This window comes from Podarcis erhardii (assembly GCF_964252035.2).
Source record: "Podarcis erhardii genome assembly, chromosome: 7".
Classification (NCBI taxonomy): Eukaryota; Metazoa; Chordata; class Lepidosauria; order Squamata; family Lacertidae; genus Podarcis; species Podarcis erhardii.
This window is the reverse complement of record NC_138511.1, coordinates 91,351,410-91,375,843: the sequence shown is the minus strand read 5'-3', so window position 1 is coordinate 91,375,843 and position 24,434 is coordinate 91,351,410. Positions and strand designations below refer to the sequence as shown.

Genomic DNA, 24,434 nt, shown 5'->3' with positions numbered 1-24,434 from the left:
TCCTAAATGCTGCAACCATTCCTCACAGGGCAGTCGCTCTGGTGTGATCAGACTACAGTGGCACCTCGGGTTAAGTACAGTGGTGCCCCGCAAGACGAATGCCTCGCAAGACGGAAAACTCGCTAGACGAAAGAGGAGGTGCTTCGCGAAACGAATTTCCTATGGGCTTGCTTCGCAAGACGAAAATGTCTTGCGAGTTCCTGCGTTGTTGTTTTTCTCCCCCCCCCCTTTTTCTAAGCCGCTAAGCAGCTTATCTGGTTATCCGATAAGCCGCTAAGCCGCTAAAAGCCGCTAAACCGCTAATAGCGCTAATCCGCTAATCCGCTAATGGGCTTGCTTCGCAAGACGAAAAAACCGCTAGACGAAGAGACTCGCGGAACGGATTCTTTTCGTCTTGCGAGGCACCACTGTACTTCATTCGTTCCGGAGGTCCATTCTTAACCTGAAACTGTTCTTAACCTGAGGTACCACTTTAACTACCGTAATGGGGCCTCCCGCTGCCACCGGAGCATGATTTCTGTTCTCATCCTGAAGCAAAGCTCTTAACCCAAGGTACTATTTCTGGGTTAGCGGATTCTGTAACAGGAAGCGTCTGTAACCTGAGGTACCACCGTACAGCCGAATGCCCCCGAGAAGCCCACCTTGCAAGGTGCAGAGACAACATCTCTCTCTTGCTTTTTTCAGGAACAGGTAAGCAGAAGAACACGGTGGTTCAAAAACTCTGCAAAACTGGATCAGGAAACACCTGGCCGTTCGCTCTCTCGCACATTACAGCGAAGAACCGCCCCGTTAATTTATGTCATTGAGGCTGGCCGCGAAGCAAACGCTGAATTTTAAACGCCGCCGTGGAGGTATGCCAGGAACGCGCAAGTTAACTCCTGCTCTTCTGAAAAGCAGAATGCGAACAGGCCAGGGAAGGGGAGGAATGAAAGGCTTCCTTAAGACGGTAGATTTTGAAAGGAATCACCTGCCTGGGCTTCCCCAGATTACTGAATATGTGGACGGGCAACAAGAAACCTTCTCGCTGCAAAGAGCTTTCTGCGTGGGTGTTAGATGCAGCCAGGATTTCAACAGCCCAGCAACGAGAAACCGGAAAAAGTCTGCACTGGGGGGTGTGGTGTAAGAGTTTACGGTCTTTGGCCACTGCGGGGGAGATTACGCATCAACTACATGTTTCCGGGGAGGATCCAGATGCTTATTATGTCATCTGGTGGAATTATATTTCCTATGCTTTGGATTTAAGATGTGCCAAATCCACGATACACGCCAGCTCAGGAAAAAGGGAGGCTTGGCTTGACATTGGCGCGTCAACGTGTCTTTCTCTTACGGTTCATAATAATAATATTATTTTTTTATTTACCGTATTTTTTGCTCTATAAGATTCACTTTCCCCCTCCTAAAAAGTAAGGGGAAATGTGTGTGCGTCTTATGGAGCGAATGCAGGCTGCGCAGCTATCCCAGAAGCCAGAACAGCAAGAGGGATTGCTGCTTTCACTGCGCAGCGATCCCTCTTGCTGTTCTGGCTTCTGGGATTCAGAATTTTTTTTTTTCTTGTTTTCCTCCTCCCAAAACTAGGTGCGTCTTGTGGTCTGGTGCATCTTATAGAGCGAAAAATACGGTATACCCTGCCCATCCGGCTGGGTTTCCTCAACCACTCTGGGTGGCTTGCAACACATATAAAAACATAATACAGTGGACGCTCAGGTTGCGAACGTGATCCATGCGGGAAGCACGTTCACAACCCACAGCGCGGTCGTGATTCCGTGTTTCTGCGCATGCGCAAAGTGCGATTTAGTACTTCTGTGCATGCACAAGTGCCGAAACCCGGAAGTAACCAATTCCGGTACTTCGGGGATCGGCGCAGTGTGCAACGCGAAATCACAAAACCCGAAGCGTCTGTAACCCGAGGTATGACTGTAAAACTTTGAGCATTAAACAAAAACACTTCCCCATACAGGGCTGCCTTCAGATGTCTTCTAAAGGTTGTGTAGTTACTCATTTCCTTGGCTCGCAGAGTTGCACAACTCCATACCCTCCAACATTTCTCCCATGAAAATAGGAACGCCTTACGTGGGACATTCCTGGATCAAATCAGAAACCGGGACGGATTCCGTAAATTTGGGGCTGTCCCTGGAAAACAGGGGCGCTTGGAAGGTCTGGGGTTTGTGTGTTTTTTGTGCAATTTACATTCCCTTAGCTGCGCCTCACACTGAAGTCAGAACAAGAACACAGGAACTTCCCAGCACAGGGGCTGCCTTCAGATGTCTTCTGAAACTCATATAGTTCTTTATCTCATTGACTTCTGAAGGTAGGGCATTCCACAGGGATGGCGCCACCACCAAGAAGGCCCTGTGCCTGGCTGCCTGTAACTTCACTTCTCGCAGCGAGAGCCACAACAATTTTATTATTTAACTATTGCTTGTTTGCTTTTTGCATGGTGTGACGTAATACTCTGTCCCCGCACTTTGGGGTTAAGAATATAGGAAGAGGTTTGCCTGGTCAGGCCAAAGGAGGCTCATCTCTTGATATGCCCCATGGAGGACCTTAAGGTCCATAAATAGCAACACCCTAGAGGTCCTGGGCCCTAAGGAAGTCAGATAAGCCTCAACCAGAGCCAGGGCCTTTTCAACACTGGCCCCGGCCTGGTGGAACGCTCTGCCTCATGAGACCAGGGCCCTGCAGGATCTGATTCCTTTCCGCAGGGCCTGTAAGACAGAGTTGTTCCACCTGGCCTTTGGCTTGGAATCAATCTGATCCCCTCCCCCTCTTTCCTTTTCCCTTTCTCTTTCTGTAATGGAACTCCTATTTGGGGACTTCCCTGGCTTTTTTCTGGCCCACGTAGGACCAGTCTGGATAGTTGGCCTTGGTGGAGATTTGACGTTTTCATCCCTCAAAAGTTTTTGATTTGAGTTTCCACTGAAATGAGGCTGCATTTTAATGTTGTACTTTAATCTTGTTTTCAAGGTGTATTTCAATCAGTTGTTTTTATATTTGGTGTTAGCAGCCCTGAGCCCAGTCTTGGCTGGGGAGGGTGGGGTATAAATAAAATGTATTATTATTATTACTATTATTTATTTTTATTATTATTTAGTCCAGCACTCTGTTCTCGCAGAGGCCGACTGGATCCCCTTTGTGGGAAAGTTGCAAGCAGGATCTTGTCTGATCCAGCCACTGATCACCCTCCCCTCCATAAATTCATCTATTCCCCTTTTAAAGCCTCCAGGTTGGCAACCATCACTGCCTCTTGTGGCAGGGAGTTCCATAGTTTAACTCTGCGCTGCGTGAAAAAGGACCTTCTATGGCCTGTCCTGAATCTTCCAGCATTCAGCTTCTAGTGTTATGAGAAAGGAGGGGAAAACCCAAATCTCTCTGCATTTTCTTCACGCTGTGCATCATTTCACACGCTTCTGTCATTCTACCTCTTTTCTCTAAACTAAAAAGCCCCAACCTTTCCTCACCGGGGAGTCGCTCCATCCCCTCAATCAGTTTGGCGGAACCTTTTCCAACTCCTTTTTGAGGAAAGGCGACCAGAACCGTACGGAATATTCCACCAACATGCTATGGAGCGTTCTACGTAGGCTGGGTTTAAACATGCTCAGCCGTGAAGCCAAGCCTGACCACCTTCCAGCCTAAGCTACCTTATTTCATTTCCCTTACTAAACTGACACACCACCCTTCATCTGAAGAACACAAAAATACATAACACAATAACAAACAATACCCCCCCCCCCTAGTTTAAAAAACAACAACAACCATGGATTGCTTAACAGCCAAAGGCCTGGTTGAAGAGGAACATTTTCTGCCTGGCACCTAAAGATACATAATGAAGGGAGAGCATTCTGCAAACGGGGAGCCACCACTGAAAAGGCCCTGTTTTCACACTGCCGCCCTACCTTACAGGGCTGTTGCCAACAAGCCCCTGGGAGGGAAAGGCAGGATCAAAATGCAAGGGGAGGCCAGGCGCTCAGCCCTGTCTGCTCTTCCTTCCTTCCTTCTGTCCTTACCTCCACGATGCTCCTAAGGTCCCGGACGTAGGACTGCTCCGTCTCCACGATCTCCATCACCACCCGGTCCAGGTGAGACAGCTTCATCCGGCGCTCTCTGGCCCTGCCCGGACTCGGTGACCAACCCGGGCCTGCCTGGGCTTCCCGCGGCCTGTCCAGCAAGGCCACTGGCGTGAGGTCCAGGCTGATGTCGCTGCCGTTCTGGTGCTGGGGGTAAGTCGGGGGGCAGCCGCCCAGCCCCCCGCTGCTGCCAAAGGCACTCTGGCTGTCCGGAAGCGAGGCGGACGACGCCGAGGAGCTGAGGCTGACCGGGCGGTCGCTGTCCGAGCACACCGTGTTGACCGAGGTGCAGCTGCCCAAGATGGGGTCGGACGCCATGCTGGAGCCGAGACCACTCAGCGAGGAGACGGACGAGGGCCGAGGTGCTGCTAGCCGGGGGAGGGGGGGCAGGAGGAAACGGAAAAGAGAGAACGCAGCAGGGGTTGGAAATAAATAAAAAGTTGCACGCTCAGCCCCCAACCATAAAGGAAATCTGCCCTGACCCATCTCTGCCCCACGTGCAAAGGAGCTGTTCAACAGGAGGCCGGTCTTTTTTCCTAGCCCCCCACCTCACCACAAGTCTTCTGCATTCACCTTCTGCCTCCCCGGCTTTTCAAAAAATAGAAAACCTCCTCGCTCTCTTCAACATCCTTTTGTGGCTTTCTCTTCTCTCTCTCTCTCACCTTTTGAAGCTGTGGTTTGCCTCGCGAAGGATGCCGGGAGGAGAGGCAGTTGTGCAAAAGGACACACACTTATTCTCCTCCGCTTGCTTCCTCCCTCCCTCCCGCCCCCCCCCCAAGTACCACAATCTTGCATCTAAAGCGTTAGCCGCTTGCAAAAAGCGTGCGGCTAGGGAGAGAGAGAGATGCACAGGCTCAAAAAACGACGAGCGGACTTTGGTGGAGATTTATTTTTCAAAAGCCTCATGCTCTGGAAGGGGAACCCACACCGGGCTGGGCTTGTTCAGAGACACAGATCTCCCATAAGGCAGCTTTTGCCAATCGGGAAAAGTTTGGGACGGAAACAGCTCCCCTCGGCCCAGCCGGCCCAGCTGCCCCATAGGCAGGATGCTTTGGGGCTTCGCAATCTCTGCTGGCGTGTGGGTTTGCGTACGTACCTGCCTTGCCGCCTCTCTTGGTGCTGCCCCTGCGGGCTCCCTCGGGCATGGTGATGTGGTCTCCGGCGCCCGTCCTGTAAGGGAGGAAGGAAACTTTTAGAAAGGGTTCAGGGGAGCTCGCTGAATGTCCTGCGCCAGCACTTTTAGGCATCTTCTTCAGCACCCAGTTCTCGCAATGGCGAAATACATCTGTGAAGCTGGGAATGATAGACTGCCTCTGGAACTGGAAGTTCCATTAGGACGTAAGAAGGGCCTGGGTGCTGAATTGGGCCAAAGGCCCACCGAGCCCAATATCCTGCTCTCGCAGTGACCAGATATACCTAAGAACATAGGGCTATAAATAACAACAACAATAACAGTTACAGGTAGGTAGCCGTGTTGGTCTGCCATAGTCAAAACAAAATAAAAAAATTCCTTCCAGTAGCACCTTAAAGACCAACTAAGTTAGTTCTTGGTATGAGCTTTCGTGTGCATGCACACTTCTTCAGATACCTGAAGAAGAAGGTATCTGAAGGTATCTGAAGAAGTGTGCATGCACACGAAAGCTCATACCAATAACTAACTTAAAGGTGCTACTGGAAGGAATTTTTTTATTTTGTAACAACAATAACAGTAATTTACAGGACTGCCTCTCCTAGTATGCCCCGCAGAAGACCTTAAGGTCCACAAATAACAACACTTTGGAGGTCCCAGGTCACAAGGAGGTTAGATTGGTCTCAACTAGGGCCAGGGCCTTTTCAGTACTGGCCCCGACTTGGTGGAACGCTCTGTCACAAGAGACCAGGGCCCTGCGGGACTTGACATCTTTCCACAGGGCCTGCCAGACAGAGCTGTTCCGCCTGGCCTTTGGTTTGGACTCAGTCAGACCCTTATGTTTCCCTCCCCTTATGGTTTTGATTTATCAGCTACTTTAAAATGAGGCTGCATTTTAAATTGCATTTTAACCTGTATTTTAAATTGGGTTTTTCTTTTCTTTTCTTCGCCCCACGCTCTTTCCCCCCTATTATGTTTTTACTGTGATTTTATTGGCCTGGGAGAGCAGGATATAAATAAAATTTATTATTATTATTATTATTGAAATATTGAAGGTCGTCCACGATAGCACCAGACTGAAACTCCGAGCCAATTTCACACCGAGGTTTCGCAGAGGAACCCAAACGTCGAAACTGAGCCCCAACAATGTGATCCAGGAATGACGCGTGGCTCCCAGGAAACTCCAAACGAAACCGGAGTCCTGGTGGATGCGGAGAGCATCCACGTTGAAGGTGAAATCGGATTCTGTTTTCTGAAACTGCCACCGCTGTCCTTCGTTCTTGGTGTGGGTGGCAAAGAAGGAACCCAGAAGGATCACAGCAGCACCCGGGCGGCAACAGGACAGCAAAAATCTGCAGATGGCCTTAGGCAGCTGCTGTGCTAAGGGGCAGGGGCTCCATTGGTGCCAGAAGCCAGGAAGGAGGGTGCTGAGAGGCAGGAATACAGACCCACCGACCATATAATGGTACAGAATAGTGGTACACTGGGGACAGGGTTATCCGTGAGCAATAAAAAGCCAGAATACGAAGCTGTACATTCCGTCCGATAGTAAAAAGTAAATTATGGTAGATGGAAGAGGCAAGGCGAGGAAACCAGAATCTGTGGCCGCCATGTAGCTGTAAAGACTTCACAGGGAACTGCATGGAGTGGGAGTTTTTTTGTGTCGTTCTGATCTTACGTTTTTAGCCTGTGAACTTGCTTTCTCCTTCATCACAATTTTAAAAAGGGCAGGCCATTTACCATCTCCCCTCCCCAGAATGCCATTCTCAGCCAACACATTTCCTGTACTGTATATTTCTAGGGACACCGCATGCTAGAGATGGGTGATAAGGTAAAGGTAAAGGGACCCCTGAGCATTAGGTCCAGTCGTGGCCGACTCTGGGGTTGTGGCGCTCATCTCGCTTTACTGGCCGAGGGAGCCGGCGTACTGCTTCCGGGTCATGTGGCCAGCATGACTGAGCCGCTTCTGGCGAACCAGAGCAGCGCATGAAAATGCCGTTTACCTTCCCGCCGGAGTGGTACCTATTTATCTACTTGCACTTTGACGTGCTTTCAAACTGCTAGGTTGGCAGGAGCAGGGACCGAGCAATGGGAGCTCACCCCATCGCGGGGATTCAAACCGCCGACCTTCTGATCGGCAAGTCCTAGGCTCTGTGGTTCAACCCACAGTGCCACCCGCGTCCCAGGGCTGGGTGATATAATGTCCAAAATCGATTTGAAGCCAGTAACATGATAATGGTTTCATTATTTGTGACCTGGCAATATATCACAAAAAAATGATGTGTGTGTGTGCTGTGCAAAAAATCACAATGTGGGAAAAACCGTGAAGCCAGCCCATGGCTCTACAGAGTTCCATCCTTATTTCAGACATTGTGATTTTTCGGTATAGCACGATGTTTATTTCAAACATTGTGATCTATATGTATAGAACAATGTTTAGCTGCTGAGGGATGCAGGTGGCACTGTGGTCTAAACCTAGGACTTGCTGATCACAAGGTTGGCAGTTCAAATCCCCGTGATGGGGTGAGCTCCTGTTGCTCGGTCCCTGCTCCTGCCAACCTAGCAGTTCGAAAGCACACCTGTGCAAGTAGATAAAAAGGTACCACTCCGGCGGAAAGGTAAACGGTTTTTCCATTTGCTCTGGCACTCATCACAGTCCTCCATGCACCAGAAGTGGTTTAGTCCTGCTGGCCACATGACCCAGAAAGCTGTCTGCGGACAAATGCCAGCTCCCTCGGCCTGAAAGTGAGATGAGCACTGCTATCCCATAGTCACCTTTGACTGGACTTAACCGTCCAGGGGTCCTTTACCTTTACCTTAGCTGTTGAAAACCAGATTATCGCCCAGCCCTACTGTGCACCCTGAACCTTTTCAGAACTGAATCCCTTCTTTAGTCTCAACCTGCAATGGAGAAGGACTGTATAGGTCAGGGGCCAATAACCTGGCTTGCATGCAGAAGGTCCCTGATTCGAATCTCTGCAAGAGACCCCTGCCTAGAGATGGTAATTAACACGTCAGATTAAATCAAATAAACAAGGGATATTTGGTGTTATGTTGGAGGAGACAGCCAGGAAACGGGGAATTATGTTCACATGTGGTGGGGGTGTAAATATGTACAATTTTTTGGGGCAAAGGGTCTTTAAGGAGATAACAGAAATCACGGGGTTAAAGCTGACGAAAAGTCCAGCGCTAGCACTATTATCAATTTACGATGGGGTGGAAAGTTCGTAGGCTATAAAGGACTTGCTCACAAATTTACTGACAGCAACCACTACTATGCTATAAGGTCCACTATCCTGTAATATTACATATGAGCCTGTTCTACTGATGAAGCCTAGGATGGCAAAACAAGGGTAATATTCCGGAAATCCTTGTCTTAGACTCTGCGAAAGGATTCTGTGGAACTGTAACAACCTTTCGTGTGGATTGTTTGACTCTATGAACAGACAGGTGGAATAGACACTTGTACATGTATGGACCTTATGCATGAACTGACTAGATCAGCGGTTCTTAACCTGTGGGTCCCCAGATGTTGTTGGACTACAACTCCCATCATCCTGAGGGACCCACAGGTTGAGAAAGGCTGGACTAGAGAATGAACTGATCCACTGGATCTTCTGCTTCTTTCGTTGAACTTTATGAGACTTCCGTTGAAATCTATAATTTGATATAATGGACATTATACCTTATTTATTCAAAAGTACAGCCGGTTACGTCTTGTGTGTTTATTGAGTACGTTTCACGTAACCAGAGGTTTGTCGTTGTCGTTTTGCTAAGGAAGTGGAAGGGGGCTAGCAGAATATAAAATGGAAGAATGGTACAAAGAGGTTTGGGATATAGCTATCAATACGATAAAATACGATAATCTTTATTGTCATTGTCCCATACAGAACAACGAAATTGAAAAATCTACATCAGACATTCAAAACCCAACAAGCCAGCTATCCCAACTATCCCAACCTGGTTAGCCCCCTAAAAACTCTGATACCCCATTTTTAAATACAATATACTCCCATACAGACTCCTTAAAAAGGTAAAGGTAAAGGGACCCCTGACCTTTAGGTCCAGTCGTGGCCGACTCTGGGGTTGCGGCACTCATCTCGCTTTACTGGCCGAGGGAGCCGGCGTACAGCTTCCGGATCATGTGGCCAGCAGGACTAAGCCGCTTTTGGCGAACCAGAGCAGCGCACGGAAATGCCGTTTACCTTCCCACCGGAGCGGTACCTACTTATCTACTTGCACTTTGATGTGCTTTCGGACTGCTAGGTTGGCAGGAGCAGGGACCGAGCAACGGGAGCTCACCCCGTCGCAGGGATTCGAACCGCCGACCTTCCGATCGGCAAGCCCTAGGCTCTGTGGTTTAACCCACAGCGCCACCCGCGCCCCTACAGACTCCTTACAATGCATTTAAAACCAAAATCACATTTGGGTAGAAACTGTTTCTCAGGCAGCTAGTCTGAGAAATTTAATTTAATGATAAATTAAAATGTACCATTTAGGTAAGACGGGGAATATGATTTTGAAGAGATAGGGAGGGTGTTTGCAGAATTTGTATTGTTAAAACGGAAAGGGGTTAAACCAGCATGAGAAGCGTCGAAATTTTGGGTCTGGCTGTATAATGCAGTTTCCTATTTTCCTAAGTTCCTATGAGGTCTGTGGGTGGTGGAGGCAGAAAAATCTCTCTCTCTGTGACTGGTGGTTCTTGGCTAAACCGGCAGCTCTCCTTGGACCGTCTCGCTTGCCCTCCCCACACAACAGCCTTTGTTCCAGCCTTGTCCCCTGGAAGTCTTGTAAAAACCCGTAGAGGGTTGGGTAAACTGAAGAGGGATGCGTCACTCCATCCTGGAGAGAGCGAGAGCAAAAGGTCGCTCCGTCTGGGAAACAATGAATTCATTCAAGAGAGGCGGCAGGTCAGAGAGGAAAAAGCGGAGGCTTCCGACATCACCCTCCTCCCCACTCCTCGCCCTCCATGTCCCAAGGACCATATGAGAACTTTTCACCACGCTGTGTGGGGAAGGGCAAGGGGGCAAAACATGGAGCCTGGGAGCAGAGATGGAAAGGAGAGGACCGGATGAAGGAGGAGAAGGATGCAAGGACGCCACGCACATCACATCGCAAACCTCTCTCTCCATTCCGTCTGCCAAGACTTCAGAAGCTCAGGACAGCCTCCTGGATGAGGCCAAAGGCCCATTGAGTCCAGCATCCTCCGTCTTACGGCAGCCAAACAGAGGCCTGTTGGAAACTCTCTGTTTCCAGCAACCCGGGATTCAAAAGCATCTCTGCCTCCGACCATAGCCAGATAATAATAATAATAATTTATTATTTATACCCCGCCCATCTAGCTGAGTTTCCCCAGGCACTCTGGGCGGCTCCCAATCAAGTGTTAAAAACAATACAGCATTAAATATTGAAAACTTCCCTAAACAGGGCTGCCTTCAGATGTCTTTTAAAGAGAAGACAGCTGCTTATTTCCTTCACTTCTGAAGGGAGGGCGGGTGCCACTACCAAGAAGGCCCTCTGTCTGGTTCCATGTAACCTCACTTCTTGCAATGAAGGAACCGCCAGAAGGCCCTCGGTGCTGGACCTCAGTGTCCGGGCTGAGCGATGGGGGTGGAAACGCTCCTTGAGGGATACTGGGCCTTTGAGGCCATTTAGGGCTTTCAAGGTCAGCACCAACACTTTGAATTGTGTTCGGAAACATCCTGGGAGCCAATGCAGATCTCTCAGGACTGGTGTTATGTGGTCCCGGCGGCCACTCCCAATCACCAGTCTAGCTCCCACATTCTGGATTAATTGCAGTTTCCGGGTCACCTTCAAAGGTAGCCCCACATAGAGCGCATTGCAGTAGTCCAAGCTGGAGATACTTCTCCGGTTTTACCCAGAGCTGGAAAGACAACATGATACATACTAGGTACGACTGGCAGATGAAATTACTGGATTACACAGAAATGGCACGATTACCTGGGAAAATCAGAAACCAGGAGGATCAAAACTTCAACAAAGAACGGGACAAATATATACAGTGGTACCTCGGGACGCCGGTGGCGCTGTGGGTTAAACCACAGAGCCTAGGGCTTGCCGATCGGAAGGTCGGCGGTTCGAATCCCCGTGATGGGGTGAGCTCCTGTTGCTCTGTCCCTGCTCCTGCCAACCTGACAGTTCGAAAGCACGTCAAAGTGCAAGTAGATAAATAGGTACCACTCCGGCGGGAAGGTAAACGGTGTTTCTGTGCGCTGCTCTGGTTTGCCAGAAGCGGCTTAGTCATGCTGGCCACATGACCCGGAAGCTGTACACTGGCTGCCTCAGCCAGTAAAGCGAGATGAGCACCGCAACCCCAGAGTCATCCGTGACCGGACCTAATGGTCAGGGGTCCCTTTACCTCAGGTTACAGACACTTCAGTTTACAGATGCTTCAGGTTACAGACTCCACTAACCCAGAAATAGTACCTCGGGCTAAGAACTTTGCTTCAGGATGAGAACAGAAATTGTGCGGCAGCAGCAGCGGGAGGCCCCATTAGCTAAAGTGGTGCTTCAGGTTAAGAACAGTTTCAGGATAAGAACAGACCTCCGGAACGAATTAAGTTCTTAACCCGAGGTACCACTGTACTGTATTTGAAAGACTACTGCAAACACATGAACTCTTTGGCAGGCTTTAAGTAACTCCTGCAACGATACATAGACTTTGGATATAATTGAGGATGGTAAATTAGATGGACTTACAACATGCAGTTAAAAAAAAAAAGTTATTTAAAGAAACCACGGAGGGGAGGAAGAAAGTCTTGGGATTTGGAAAAATCTTGTGCAAAATTATTATACTGTATTTGTAACAACGTTATCTATGTGGGTGAATTTGTAAAATTAAATAATTTTTTAAATAAAAAAAAATAGCCCTCTCCATGAATTTGTGCACTCCTCTCCTAAAGCCATCGCTGTCTCCAGTGGCAAGGAGTTCCATAGTTTAACTGGGAAAACCTGCTTGTTTTTATCCACCCTGAATCTTCCAACATTCAGCTTTGTTCGATGACCACATGTTCCAGTGTTGTGCGAGAGGAAGAAAAACCTCTCTCTATCATCCCCTTTTTATATATAACTTGTATCATGTCATCTCTAATTCACCTTTTTCCTGAACCCAAAAGTCCCGAACGCTGCAATCTTTCCTCACTGGGGAGTTGCTCCATCCTCTTGGCTCTTTTGGGATCACACGGCAGGACATTGTTCCAAACTAAGATGTGCTCTCCCAAGACGACGTTCCCAGCCTGTGCACACTCCTGTCTCAGCGACGTCTATGCTGGCTTGCTCATGTCTAAAGAACAGAAGATGTCAGGATCCCCAAGGACGTGCTCTGTGGGGAGCTGACTTCAGACACCACTGGCAGAACTCTTTTTTTGAAGTTTTTTTTTTTAATTAAAGATTTTCTTGTTTTACAGAAATAGGTGTAATGTCTCTCGTATTTTTTCCGTGTAACATTTTTACAAATCAGTTTCATTTGTTGAGACATTGGGGGGGGGGCAGGGGTGGAGGGGGGGAGATGGGGGGGTGGCGATGTTTTTATTTTGCTTAATGTATGTAGGGTTTGGTGTCGGCGTTGCTTGTGCAGGTTCTTTGCTCTTTGCTTGTGTTCCTTTGGTGGTGAGAGAGGTTGGGGTTGACCTAGGGTGTGGTTGTTCATTTGTGGTTGGCTGTGGTGATCTTTGTTTTCGTGTGAGAGTGGGGTGGGTGGGTGTTTTTGGATCAGGTTAGCCATATTGATTTGTAGGCTGTTGGTGGATTTTTGTCATTGTCTTGTTGGGCTGTGTATGTGATAAGGGGGAGCCATACCGGGGTGAAGGCGTCTTCTTCTATTTGTCCCCGTGTCAGTTTCACTTTATCGGTTAATTTTTCTAGTAGGGCTGTTTCCTATACTATTTGGTACCATTGGTCCATGCTTCCTCCTGACAGGTCTCTCCAGTGTCTGGTTATGGCTCCTGAGAGTAGGTGGGCGATGAGTTCATTGTGGTGTGAGTGGGCATTGTTGTCTTGGAACATGTTTAGTAGGGCCAATTCTGGGGGTGATGTCTAATACTTGCTTAGTTATTTTACATATTTCTCATATGGCTGTTGTCCAGAATAGTTGGATTTTGGGGCATTCCCACCAGAACTCTGTGCTACAGAAATGTCTGCAAACGTCACATGAAGGCTGGCGATATCAATCCCACCATGTGGGAATCCCTTGCAGACAAACGCAGTGTTTAGAGACGGGCAGGCAGGTTGTGCATCTGTAGCAGTGACCAGAGGAGGAATGACCGCTGGGAGGAGGCCAGAGAGAAGAAAAGCCAGGGTGCTTCTGCCGCAGCACAACTGGACGCCTTCATCTGCCCCGGCTGCAACAAAACCGCCAATGCAATTCTGGGCTGCATCAATAGGAGTATAGCATCTAGATCAAGGGAAGTAATAGTGCCACTGTATTCTGCTCTGGTCAGACCTCACCTGGAGTACTGTGTCCAGTTCTGGGCACCACAGTTCAAGAAGGACACGGACAAACTGGAACGGGTCCAGAGGAGGGCAACCAAAATGGTCAAAGGCCTGGAAACGATGCCTTAGGAGGAACGGCTAAGGGAGCTGGGCATGTTTAGCCTGGAGAAGAGGAGGTTAAGGGGTGATATGATAGCCATGTTCAAATATATAAAAGGATGTCAATAGAGGAGGGAGAAAGGTTGTTTTCTGCTGCTCCAGAGAAGCGGACACGGAGCAATGGTTCCAAACTACAAGAAAGAAGATTCCACCTAAACATTAGGAAGAACTTCCTGACAGTAAGAGCTGTTTGACAGTGGAATTTGCTGCCAAGGAGTGTGGTGGAGTCTCCTTCTTTGGAGGTCTTGAAGCAGAGGCTTGACAACCATATGTCAGGAGTGCTCTGATGGTGTTTCCTGCTTGGCAGGGGGTTGGACTCGATGGCCCTGGTGGTCTCTTCCAACTCTATGATTCTATGAAAACATGTCTCTCCCATATCGGTCTCTGCAGCCACACCAGGAGCTGCAACCGTCCCAACAGCTTGACCTCACCCCGAAAGTTGCGCTGCTACGTTATCTCCTGAGACAGATGGATGCCAACAAGAAGAAGCTACATGCAAGCCACAGGGACACGGGTGGCGCTGTGGTCTAAACCACTGAGCCTCTTGGGCTTGCTGATTGGAAGGTCGACGGTTCGAATCCCCACGATGGAGCAAGCTCCTGTTGCTCGTTTCCAGCTCCTGCCAACCTAGCAGTTCGAAAGCACACCAGTGCAAATAGATAAATAGGGACCACTGCAGTGGGAAGGTAAACGGCGTTTTCGTGTGCTCTGCCTTCTGTCACAGTGTTCTGTGCACCAGAAGAAGTTTAGTCCTGCTGGCCACATGGCCCAGAAAGCTGTCTGTGGACAAACGCCGGCTCCCTCGGCCTGAAAGCGAGATGAGCGCCACAACCCCAGAGTCACCTTTGACTGGACTTAACCGTCCAGGGGTCCTTTACCTTTACCTTGCCTTACAGCCCAGCCACACTCTTTTGTGTGTGTGTGTGTGTGTGTGTGTGTGTGTGTGTGTATATATATATATATGCAGGTTTTGGTGTCCTCGGGTGTCTTCCCGTGTAAAAGTTGGGGTGTCTAGGCGACGTTTCGACGAGGTCTCACTCGTCATCTTCAGGCTGGTGCTTTCGGCTTCTTGTTACTGGAACAGAGCAGGATCTCAGTGTTTGAGTTCCTATAAATACTGTAGAGGGGGTGTGGTGTATAGCCTCCAATGTTCTGGGCAGAGAGGAAGTTCCCAGGCTAGTGTGCCTTTTCTTCTTTTGTTCCTTAATTACTTGAGAGATATCTTGAGTGATTTCTTGAGTGATATCCTGAGTACCACTTAGGTGGGTCATTAGGTGTGGATTAGTTGTTAAAGTCTTTGTGTCTTGACCTCTTGAACTTTGTGAAGAGTTTTCCTGAGAAGATGGCTGTACTGTACTTAGTTGTGCTCTGACTTGGCTTCGTGTATAGGGGCGAGCTGTGGTTTTGTGGCTTGTGTCAGCCAGATCTGTGTAGGGATTGCAGGGGGGTGCAGCATCCGGAGGTGCCACCATGGATTGGCTACTGGATGGTGTCTGTAATTCATCTGTGGAGAGGGTCTGGGTTTGGGTCTGGTGTGGTTGATTGGTGTTGGCGTTCTGTGTGCCTCTGGATCTGGTGTCAGTTTTTGTGGGGAGGGCTAATTTCCAGATGTCTGGCAAGCGGGATGTGTCGTCACGCTTGTTCATGTTGTGAGGGTGTTTCTCTATCTCGATGGCTTCCATGATTATTCTCTTGTGGTGGTGTTCCGTGTTAAAGAGCAATTTGGAATCTGCAAAATTAATTTCGTGTCCTGTTTCTTTCATGTGTTGGAAAAGAGAGGAAGTTTTTTCTTCTTTTTTTGACGGCATTCTTGTGTTCTGCGATACGTGCATTTATTCGTCTGTTTGTTTGTCCAATGTACGAGTGAGACCTCGTCGAAACGTCGCCTAGACACCCCAACTTTTACACGGGAAGACACCCGAGGACACCAAAACCTGCATTCCTGTACCCGTGAAAATCTACGAAAGCATATATATATATATATATATATATATATGTTTTTTAACTTATCATTTCCAATAATAATTAAACATTCTTTTATATCTTGTACAATTTTTTGACTTCCATCAATCACATCTGAAAATTTTCCAATCTATTCATTTAATATACATTTCTTACTTTCACTATTACATTTAAATCTCATAACTAATAACTCTATTCTTTCTCTACTTTGCAATGCTTCATATATTTCTCCTTACAAAACTTCTTGTAGTCCTCCTAGCATAATTTGTTGGATTGCAGTTGCTCTTCAAAAAGTTCATATATTTCTTCCAATCTTCTGTGAATCTCTGGTCCCGCAGGTTTCAAATCCTTCCTGTCATTTTGTCCAATTCTGCATAGTCCATTAATTTCGTCTGCCATTCTTCTTTCGTCGGTAATTCTTCTTGCTTCCATTTCTGGGCTAACAATACTCTTGCCTTACATCCCAGCCACACTCAAGCCAGAGGTTTCTGCAAAAACACTCTCACACATCTCTCCATCCATTGCCATCGTTCAAGAACAGAGTGGAAGAAGGTCCATGTGGGTTTTGCCTGGGACAATTCTGCTGCCTAGGGGGAGTCCGGGGTCCACACAGAGACACTCGGGGGGGGCACACTGCCACGTTCAGTAGCCCCTGGGCCTGCGGCTGCAAAGCTAGCGATGAGGCTGTCAGCCTAGGTGTGGGCTTGGTAAGAGAAGTTTGACAACCACCTTCTCCCTTCCACTGCCTCCGGGCGAGACGGGCCTGGAGGAACTTGGCAAGGAGGTCTGGCAGGGCTGCCAGCTGGTGACAGGCTGCCAGGAGCCAGGCCGGAGAGAAAGAAGGGAGTCCTTTGATCCACAAATGGGTTTTCATTTCCCCCCATTCATCTCCACCGGAGGAGAGCAGATCAACACCCAAAGCTGTAGGCTCCCTCTACACCCCCCCCCCGGCTTCCTTATTAGGGGCTACTTCATGCCAAGCTAAAGGGTGAAAAGCAGGAGGATCATTAGGAAAGAAACTGAAAATAAAACTGCCAGGATCAATATGCCATTACACAAATCTGCAGCGCAGCCACATTAGAAGCACGGTGGTACCTCGGTTCTCAAACTGAATCCGTTCCGGAAGTCTGTTCCAAAACCAAAGCGTTCCGAAGCCAAGGCGCGCTTTCCCATAGGAAGTAATGCAAAGCAGATTAATGCATTCCAGACTTTCAAAAACAACCCCTAAAACAGCCATTGAACATGAATTCTACTATCTAACGAGACCATTGATCCATAAAATGAAAGCAATAATCAATGTAAAGGTAAAGGTACCCCGACCATTAAGTCCAATCCTGGCTGACTCTGGGGTTGCATCGCTCATCTAGTAGGGGCATGGGCCTGATCCAGTGGCCAGGCTCTTTCTTGAGTTCCTAACGGAGCCCAGTAGTGATGTACAGAAGTGAGAGCTGGACCATAAAGAATGAATGCTTTTGAATTGTGGTGCTGGAGGAGACTCTTGAGAGTCCCATGGACTGCAAGAAGATCAAACGCATCCATTCTGAAGGAAATCAGCCCTGAGTGCTCACTGGAAGGACAGATCCTGAAGCTGAGGCTCCAAGACTTTGGCCACCTCATGAGAAGAGAAGACTCCCTGGAAAAGACCCTGATGTTGGGAAAGATGGAGGGCACAAGAAGAAGGAGAGGACAGAGGACGAGATGGTGGGACAGTGTTCTTGAAGCTACAAACATGAGTTTGACCAAACTGCGGAAGGCAGTGGAGGACAGGAGGGCCTGGCGTGCTCTGGTCCAGGGGGCCACGAAGAGTCGGACACGACTAAACGACTAAACAACAACATTCAAATACTGCTGATCATCTCCACAAATATTAAGTATCCAGGAGGTTCTCCATATGTTCTTATGCGTATCAATGACACTGTTCCCAATGAGGTCCTTTTTTCTGACAGGCGGATCCCATAAGTCCGTTTACACAGCTCCTTGGCTTGGCATGACGTTCGTTCCCCTGACAATGGAATCTGTTGAGATGCAATTACAAAATGCAAGGCCTCTTTTCTCCCAGGCAGCTGGGAGAGGGAGGAGGAGGAGGAGGAGGAGGAAGAAGAAGAAGACAGGGAAGGACACGGAGTGAGATGTCTAAAGAGCTGACGGGTTTTCTTTTCAAAACCCAATCTGGCGAACGCCGGCCAAATGCCGCATTCCGGAACGAAGGCGGCAGCGAGGCAGCTGGTCCCCTCCGATAAGCTTTGCCAAATCAACATTTCAGAAAGAAGGCGCTTGATGGAGCGGCTGTCTCGGGATTCGAAGGAGCAAAGCGTTAAAATTCCCCCAGGGACTGGAAAGCACCAGAAAAAGGCATTTATGGAAAACTGAAGCGGCTGATTCTTGCATCCCTACTGCCTCTCTCCCAAACAAGAGGCGGTGGTGTACACACAGGTCAAGGGTTGTTGGTCCTCCAGGGATGACCTGAAGTCTCCAAGTTGGCCCTTCTAGGTCCGGATTTAGGTCTGACAAAGCCCTAAGCTACTGAAGGCAATGGGGCCCTTTATATGTCCAGCTGTCCTTTGCCAACAACAAATTGTCGCTGTTTTTTGTGTTGAACATATGCTATATGGGGGACGAGGGTGGCACTGTGGGTTAAACCACAGAGCCTAGGACTTGCCGATCAGAAGGTCAGCGGTTCGAATCCCCGCGACAGGGTGAGCTCCCGTTGCTCAGTCCCTGCTCCTGCCAACCTAGCAGTTCGAAAGCACGTCAAAGTGCAAGTAGATAAATAGGTACCACTTCGGTGGGAAGGTAAACAGCGTTTCTGTGCGCTGCTCTGGTTCGCCAGAAGCAGTTTAATCCTGCTGGCCACATGACCCGGAAGCTGGACGCCGGCTCCCTCTGCCAATAAAGCGAGATGAGCGCCGCAACCCCAGAGTTGGTCACGACTGGATCTAACGGTCAGGGGTCTCTTTACCTTTACCTATATGGTAATTGATGGACCTAATAGGTATCTCAAGCCATTTGCACAACTAATCTGCAACTAAAATATTATATTCCTTTTTTTCACATGGTCTACTCCTTCCCCTGCCCACCCCCTAATATTCTTAAAAAGGTCTCTTCTCCAGCCTTCAGAAAGTAGCTGGAAGTGGGGAGACAGGGAAAAAAGGTCCCCCTTTTCTTCCCCTCCATAGTTTTAACCTGAAATATTAGGTGCAGTTCTGAGCCCAGAGCTCAGAAACTGCTCGCGCTAATGAAATTCCTTGTTGCAAAATGGGAGTTTCGGATGCTGCTCCCGATGGAGTCCATTCCACTGTCGAAGAGCTCTTACTGTCAGAAAGTTTTCCCGTATGTTTAGACGGAATCTCCTTTCTTTCTTTCTTTTTAAAAATATATCTTTATTAATTTAAAATAAATACATTTACAAAAAAACAGACGTACATACAAGTTAACAAACATACAATCAAACAAACAAATAACAGAAAAATCAAACCAACCACCACACTATAAGATATAAGGAGATTAATAAAATTATCATCATATATACTCCTGGTATTGAACACAAGTATAAAATTTATAGAAAAGAAATTTAAAACTGACTTCCAGTTAATCTCACTGTACTTTGTCTAGCCATTACTATACACCGCACAGTTACATGTTTCTTATATAATTTCTTTTTACCTCCCTACAAACTTATACAATACAGGGATCAGTCTAATTCCGCCAAGATGTTTCCTTTTATTCCATAGTTTTCTAAATATTCTTTAAAGACAGAATCTCCCTGTAACTTTGCAAACCACCACCTATGGAGACGGCATCACAACATTTGTATTTCCCAAGGTTTAGGGAAGCTTTTAAGGATTGATGCATTACAGTATTTTAATGATTTGTTGAAAGTCGCCCAAAGTAGCTGGGGCAGCCCAGCCAGATGGGAGGGGTATAAATATATTATTATTATTATTATTATTATTATTATTATTATTATTTGTTTCCAGACCGGAGAAACCGACAGCTCCTGTGCCGTAGGAAGCATTCTGGTGGACGAGGCTGGACAAAGGGGGCAGGGCTTGGGCGAGTGGCTCCCCCTTTGACTCGGCCCCCATAAAACTTTTCCACCACTTCAGATCTTCCCTCTTCCATTTCTCTGTTTGGCCTCCCGGCAAGGGAGCATCACAGCAGCAAACATTTCTGTGGCTTAGTTTCTCTAAACAGGAGCGCTGGGGAGGGAGAAGGCTCCTTCGGCAGACAGGAGGGGTGACGTCAAGTCTCCTTTCCACCCCCCCAGGGTGCCAAGGGCCCCTGACCAAACAGATAGGGCATTCCTGGAGGGGGGGGGGGAAACGGTCGACTCCCATCATCCGGAGACGCCTTTGATTCTGCAATGCCCTTGGCTGGCTGTTCCCATTACAGTGGTACCTCGGGTTAAGTACTTAATTCGTTCCGGAGGTCCCTTCTTAACCTGAAACTGTTCTTAACCTGAAGCACCACTTTAGCTAATGGGGCCACGCGATTTCTGCTCTCATCCTGAAGCAAAGTTCTGAACCCGAGGTACTATTTCTGGGTTAGCGGAGTCTGTAACCGGAAGCGTCTGTAACCCGAGGTACCACTGTATTCTGCCTTTTCCCTGCTCTCTCCCTTCACCGGCATCGGGGTCCCAAACTATAAAGGGAGTTGGAAAGAGACACTCCAAGGAGGGGGGTGAAATCGCACTGTATTGGAGGTCCAAGACACATACACCCGGCAGAGCCGGATTTAGGTTTGATGAGACCCTAAGCTACTGAAGGCTGATCGCCAAAGAATTGATGTTTTTGAATTCTGGTGCTGGAGGAGACTCTGGAGAGTCCCATGGACTGCAAGAAGATCAAACCTCTCCATTCTGAAGGAAATCAGCCCTGAGTGCTCACTGGAAGGACAGATCCTGAAGCTGAGGCTCCAAGACTTTGGTCACCTCATGAGAAGAGAAGACTCCCTGGGAAAGACCCTGATGTTGGGAAAGATGGAGGGCACAAGGAGAAGGGGATGACAGAGGACGAGATGGTGGGACAGTGTTCTCAAAGCTACCAGCATGACTTTGACCAAACTGCGGGAGGCAGTGGAAGACAGGAGGGCCTGGCATGCTCTGGTCTAGGGGGTCACGAAGAGGCGGACACGACTAAACGACTAAACAACAACAACAACAACAAGCCCTTTATATGTCCAGCTATCCTTTGCCAACAACAAATGGTCACTGTTTTTTGTGTTGAATAGATGCTACATGGTAATTTATGGACCTAATAGGTATCTAAAACCATTTGCCGTGCAACCAGTCCATGCAGAATGTAGGCACCCTATATATAGGTAAAGGTAAAGGGACCCCTGACTAAAGGTAAAGAGCTCCCGTTGCTCGGTCCCTGCTCCTGTCAACCTAGCACTTCGAAAGCATGTCAAAGTGCAAGTAGATAAGTAGGTACCGCTCCGGTGGGAAGGTAAATGGCATTTCCGTGTGCTGCTCTGGTTCGCCAGAAGCGGCTTAGTCATGCTGGCCACATGACCTGGAAGCTGTACGCCGCCTCCCTTGGCCAGTAAAGTGAGATGAGCGCCACAACCCCTTAACTGTCAGGGGTCCTTTACCTTTTTTTTTAGACCCTGCAGAAGATTTCCATGCCTAAGGGTTTGCAATCTGACGATGAGCACCCACCTGGAGCCCTGCTCAGATGCCAGCTCTGGGTCCTATCCTGGCTGCTGAATCCTTATGCTTAGGAACGTATGACTCTGCCTGAGCCAGACCCATTCGGTGCTGCCAACACCCAAAATCAGAAACATTACTAAAGAAGCTATTGCTTGTTTCCCAAAATTAATGTGGTTGAATTTTATTTTATTTTTAAGACACCAATGTGGTAATCTCGACAAAAGAATCGGATCTTGGCAGCATGAATAAGAACTCAACGGAAAACAGCCACAGATCTTACACTGATCACTTGGGTACCACTCACTTATAATGGAGAAAAGTATGTACTGTATAATTTGTGATTTTGACAGGGACTATTTGGCATTCCTTCATGACATCGTTTTCAAGACATGGCTGGCAAATCTGGAAAGATCCTTGATAATCTGGCAACGCTGATAGTCTTAACTTGGTCTTAGCTGTTTTAACCCACTCATTCTGCGTACCTTCTTTCTCGTCACCTTTTAATTTTTGTTTGCCGCGGACCGGCGGCTGTTCCCAAACCACCTTCTCCCCCTCATCCAATCTCCAAAATAACAGCGGCGGCTGTGCCCCACTGCCATCTCCTCTGCCAGCCCTCTCCGCGGCTGCGCTGAATTTTCTGGGGAAGCAGGGAGCAGAGAGCGACGTATATAGTTCATGCCATCATTGCTGAAACGAAAGGAAAGGCTTTGCGGAGAAACCCAAGAAATTCCATTTCCTTCCGAGTCCAGTCATAGCGGAGGCAGATTGACCCGAGATGAACCTGGCCCTTTTTGGAACACACAGAAAACCCTCAGGACAAGGCAGGCTTCAAGGAGCCAAGTCTTGTCTTAGGCCAACCGCATCCATACAGAGAGGCAGTGTGGTGTAGTAGTTAGAGTATCAGACTAGGACCTGGGATAGGTCAGGGTTCAAATCCTGCCCGCCCAGCTATGAAGTTCGCTTGGTATAACCTTGGCTGGAGGCTGCCCCTTAGCCTAACCCGCCTCGCAAGGTTGTTGTGGCGTTGATATGAGGACTGGGACCTGGGTTCGAATCTCCAGTTGCTGCCTCTCAACCCCACCAACCCCAACAACCTCACGCGGTTGTTTTGGGAATAAAATGAGGAGGGGGAGAGCCACAGTCCTTGGGAGGAAAAGGTGGGATACACATGCAAATGATAATACAGTGGTACCTCGGGTTACATACGCTTCAGGTTACAGACTCTGCTAACCCAGAAATAGTGCTTCAGGTTAAGAACTTTGCTTCAGGATGAGAACAGAAATTGCGCGACGGCGGCAGCAGGAGGCACCATTAGCTAAAGTGGTGCTTCGGGTTAAGAACAGTTTCAGGTTGAGTACAGACCTCCGGAACGAATTAAGTACTTAACCCGAGGTACCACTGTATTGTCAAGAAAGTCCAGAGCAGAAGCTAAACCGGGCCACAATCGCAGAGTCCATTTGTGCACGTGCAGAGTGCGTTTTCTCCCGCACGTGCACAAAACGCGAAGTAACTGCAGCTGGATGAGTGGGGGAATTTGAATTCCAAGCCCAGCGCTCTAGCTGTTACAACACACTGGCTCTTGATCCTTTCAGCTCCTTGCTATGCCTTCCCAGTACCTAAAGTAAAAATAAAGGGACCCCTGCCCATTAGGTCCAGTTGTGGCTGACTGGCGTTGCGGCGCTCATCTCGCTTTATTGGCCGAGGGAGCCGGCGTACAGCTTCCGGTTCATGTGGCCAGCATGACGAAGCTGCTTCTGGCGAACCAGAGCAGCGCATGGAAACGCCGTTTACCTTCCCGCCGGAGTGGTACCTATTTATCTACTTGCACTTTGATGTGCTTTCGAGCTGCTAGGTTGGCAGGAGCAGGGACCGAGCAACGGGAGCTCACCCCGTAACGGGGATTCAAACCGCCGACCTTCTGATCGGCAAGCCCTAGGCTCTGTGGTTTAACCCACAGCATTCCCAGCACCTAAAGCTCCCCCCCCCCCAAAAAAAAAACCTCCAGAGGCTTTGCACACCTTTTACAACCCATTTTCTCTCTGCACTGCACTCCCCCTTCTTTGGCTCCAGAAATGTCTTTCTCTCCTCTTTCATGTCCAAATCTGCCTCTCCAAACCCAATCCTATAAAATTCAATTGCTTTTCCAACGCAGGACCCCTATCCCGTTCCGCCAGAAAGAGCGCCTGACCCCTGGCCAGCCCCCTGATCGCAATTTGCTCCTCCATATCCCACACACCCGCTACACAAAAACCGACACATGACTCCCTTTCTCCCTCCATTGAAAAGCCGAGCATTGCATTCCACGCCCAGCTCCTGGAACAGATATTCCCCCCTTTCTTTTCCCCACTCCCACAACTGTTCCAAGCTGAAGACCTCCCTGTTCTCTGCCGCAGAACGGACCCCAGAGACACTTTTTAGGGTGCTAGATCTCGCAACCCCAACACTCGCTCGCCCACACTGTTAAAAACACAACAAGGGCCCAGCAAGCCTCACAGATCCACAGGGACTTTCCTAGGAAGGATTCCTGGAGGGTGAGCTGAGCCAAGCCTCCCACTTCCTGTAGGAAGCCCAAGAACAACACCAACCCCTCAAAAATAAACAAATTGCACAATGCGCACCTAAACTCTGCCCATGCACAAAGTTCAAAATGTGAGACGGGTAGCTGATGCGGCGCTTGGTGGTTTGGCACACCGGGCTTTGCCAAGCGGGCAGGCACCCTGCAAATATTTTGGACTACAACTCCCATCAGCCACAATCAGGGCTGATGGGAGTTGTAGTCCCAAACACCTGGAAGAGGCCCGGCTTTGACGTGTGTGTGTGTGTGTGTGTGTGTGTGTGTGTGTGAGAGAGAGAGAGAGAGAGAGAGAGAGAGAGAGAGAGAGAGAGATCACACTTGTTCCTTTTGGTTTGGTCTTTCTTTAACCCTGATTCTCATAGGATTGCAGAATTATAAGGGACCCCCAAAGGTCATCCATTCCAACCCTGTGGCAATGCAGGAATCACAGCTGAAGAATCCCCC

The 24,434-nt window shown here is 48.6% G+C and overlaps 1 protein-coding gene across 4 annotated transcripts in view; it reads right to left on the bottom strand.

Moving 5' to 3' along the window:
* Nucleotides 1-24,434, bottom strand: part of PLEKHG2 (pleckstrin homology and RhoGEF domain containing G2) — a 101,230-nt gene that overhangs the window by 73,507 nt on the left and 3,289 nt on the right. Inside the window, exons 1-3 of one of the 4 annotated variants that reach the window (XM_081868630.1) lie at nt 12,310-12,496; nt 5,161-5,234; nt 4,005-4,432 (exon numbers count right to left, since the gene is read on the bottom strand). In XM_081868630.1, the coding sequence (XP_081724756.1) occupies nt 4,005-4,432; nt 5,161-5,234; nt 12,310-12,371 (564 nt within the window). In that variant the 5' untranslated portion in view covers nt 12,372-12,496. Of the gene's footprint in view, nt 1-4,004; nt 4,433-5,160; nt 5,235-12,309; nt 12,497-24,434 lie in introns of those variants that run through there. The other 3 variants (XM_081868631.1, XM_081868632.1, XM_081868633.1) reach the window with 3 other exon arrangements.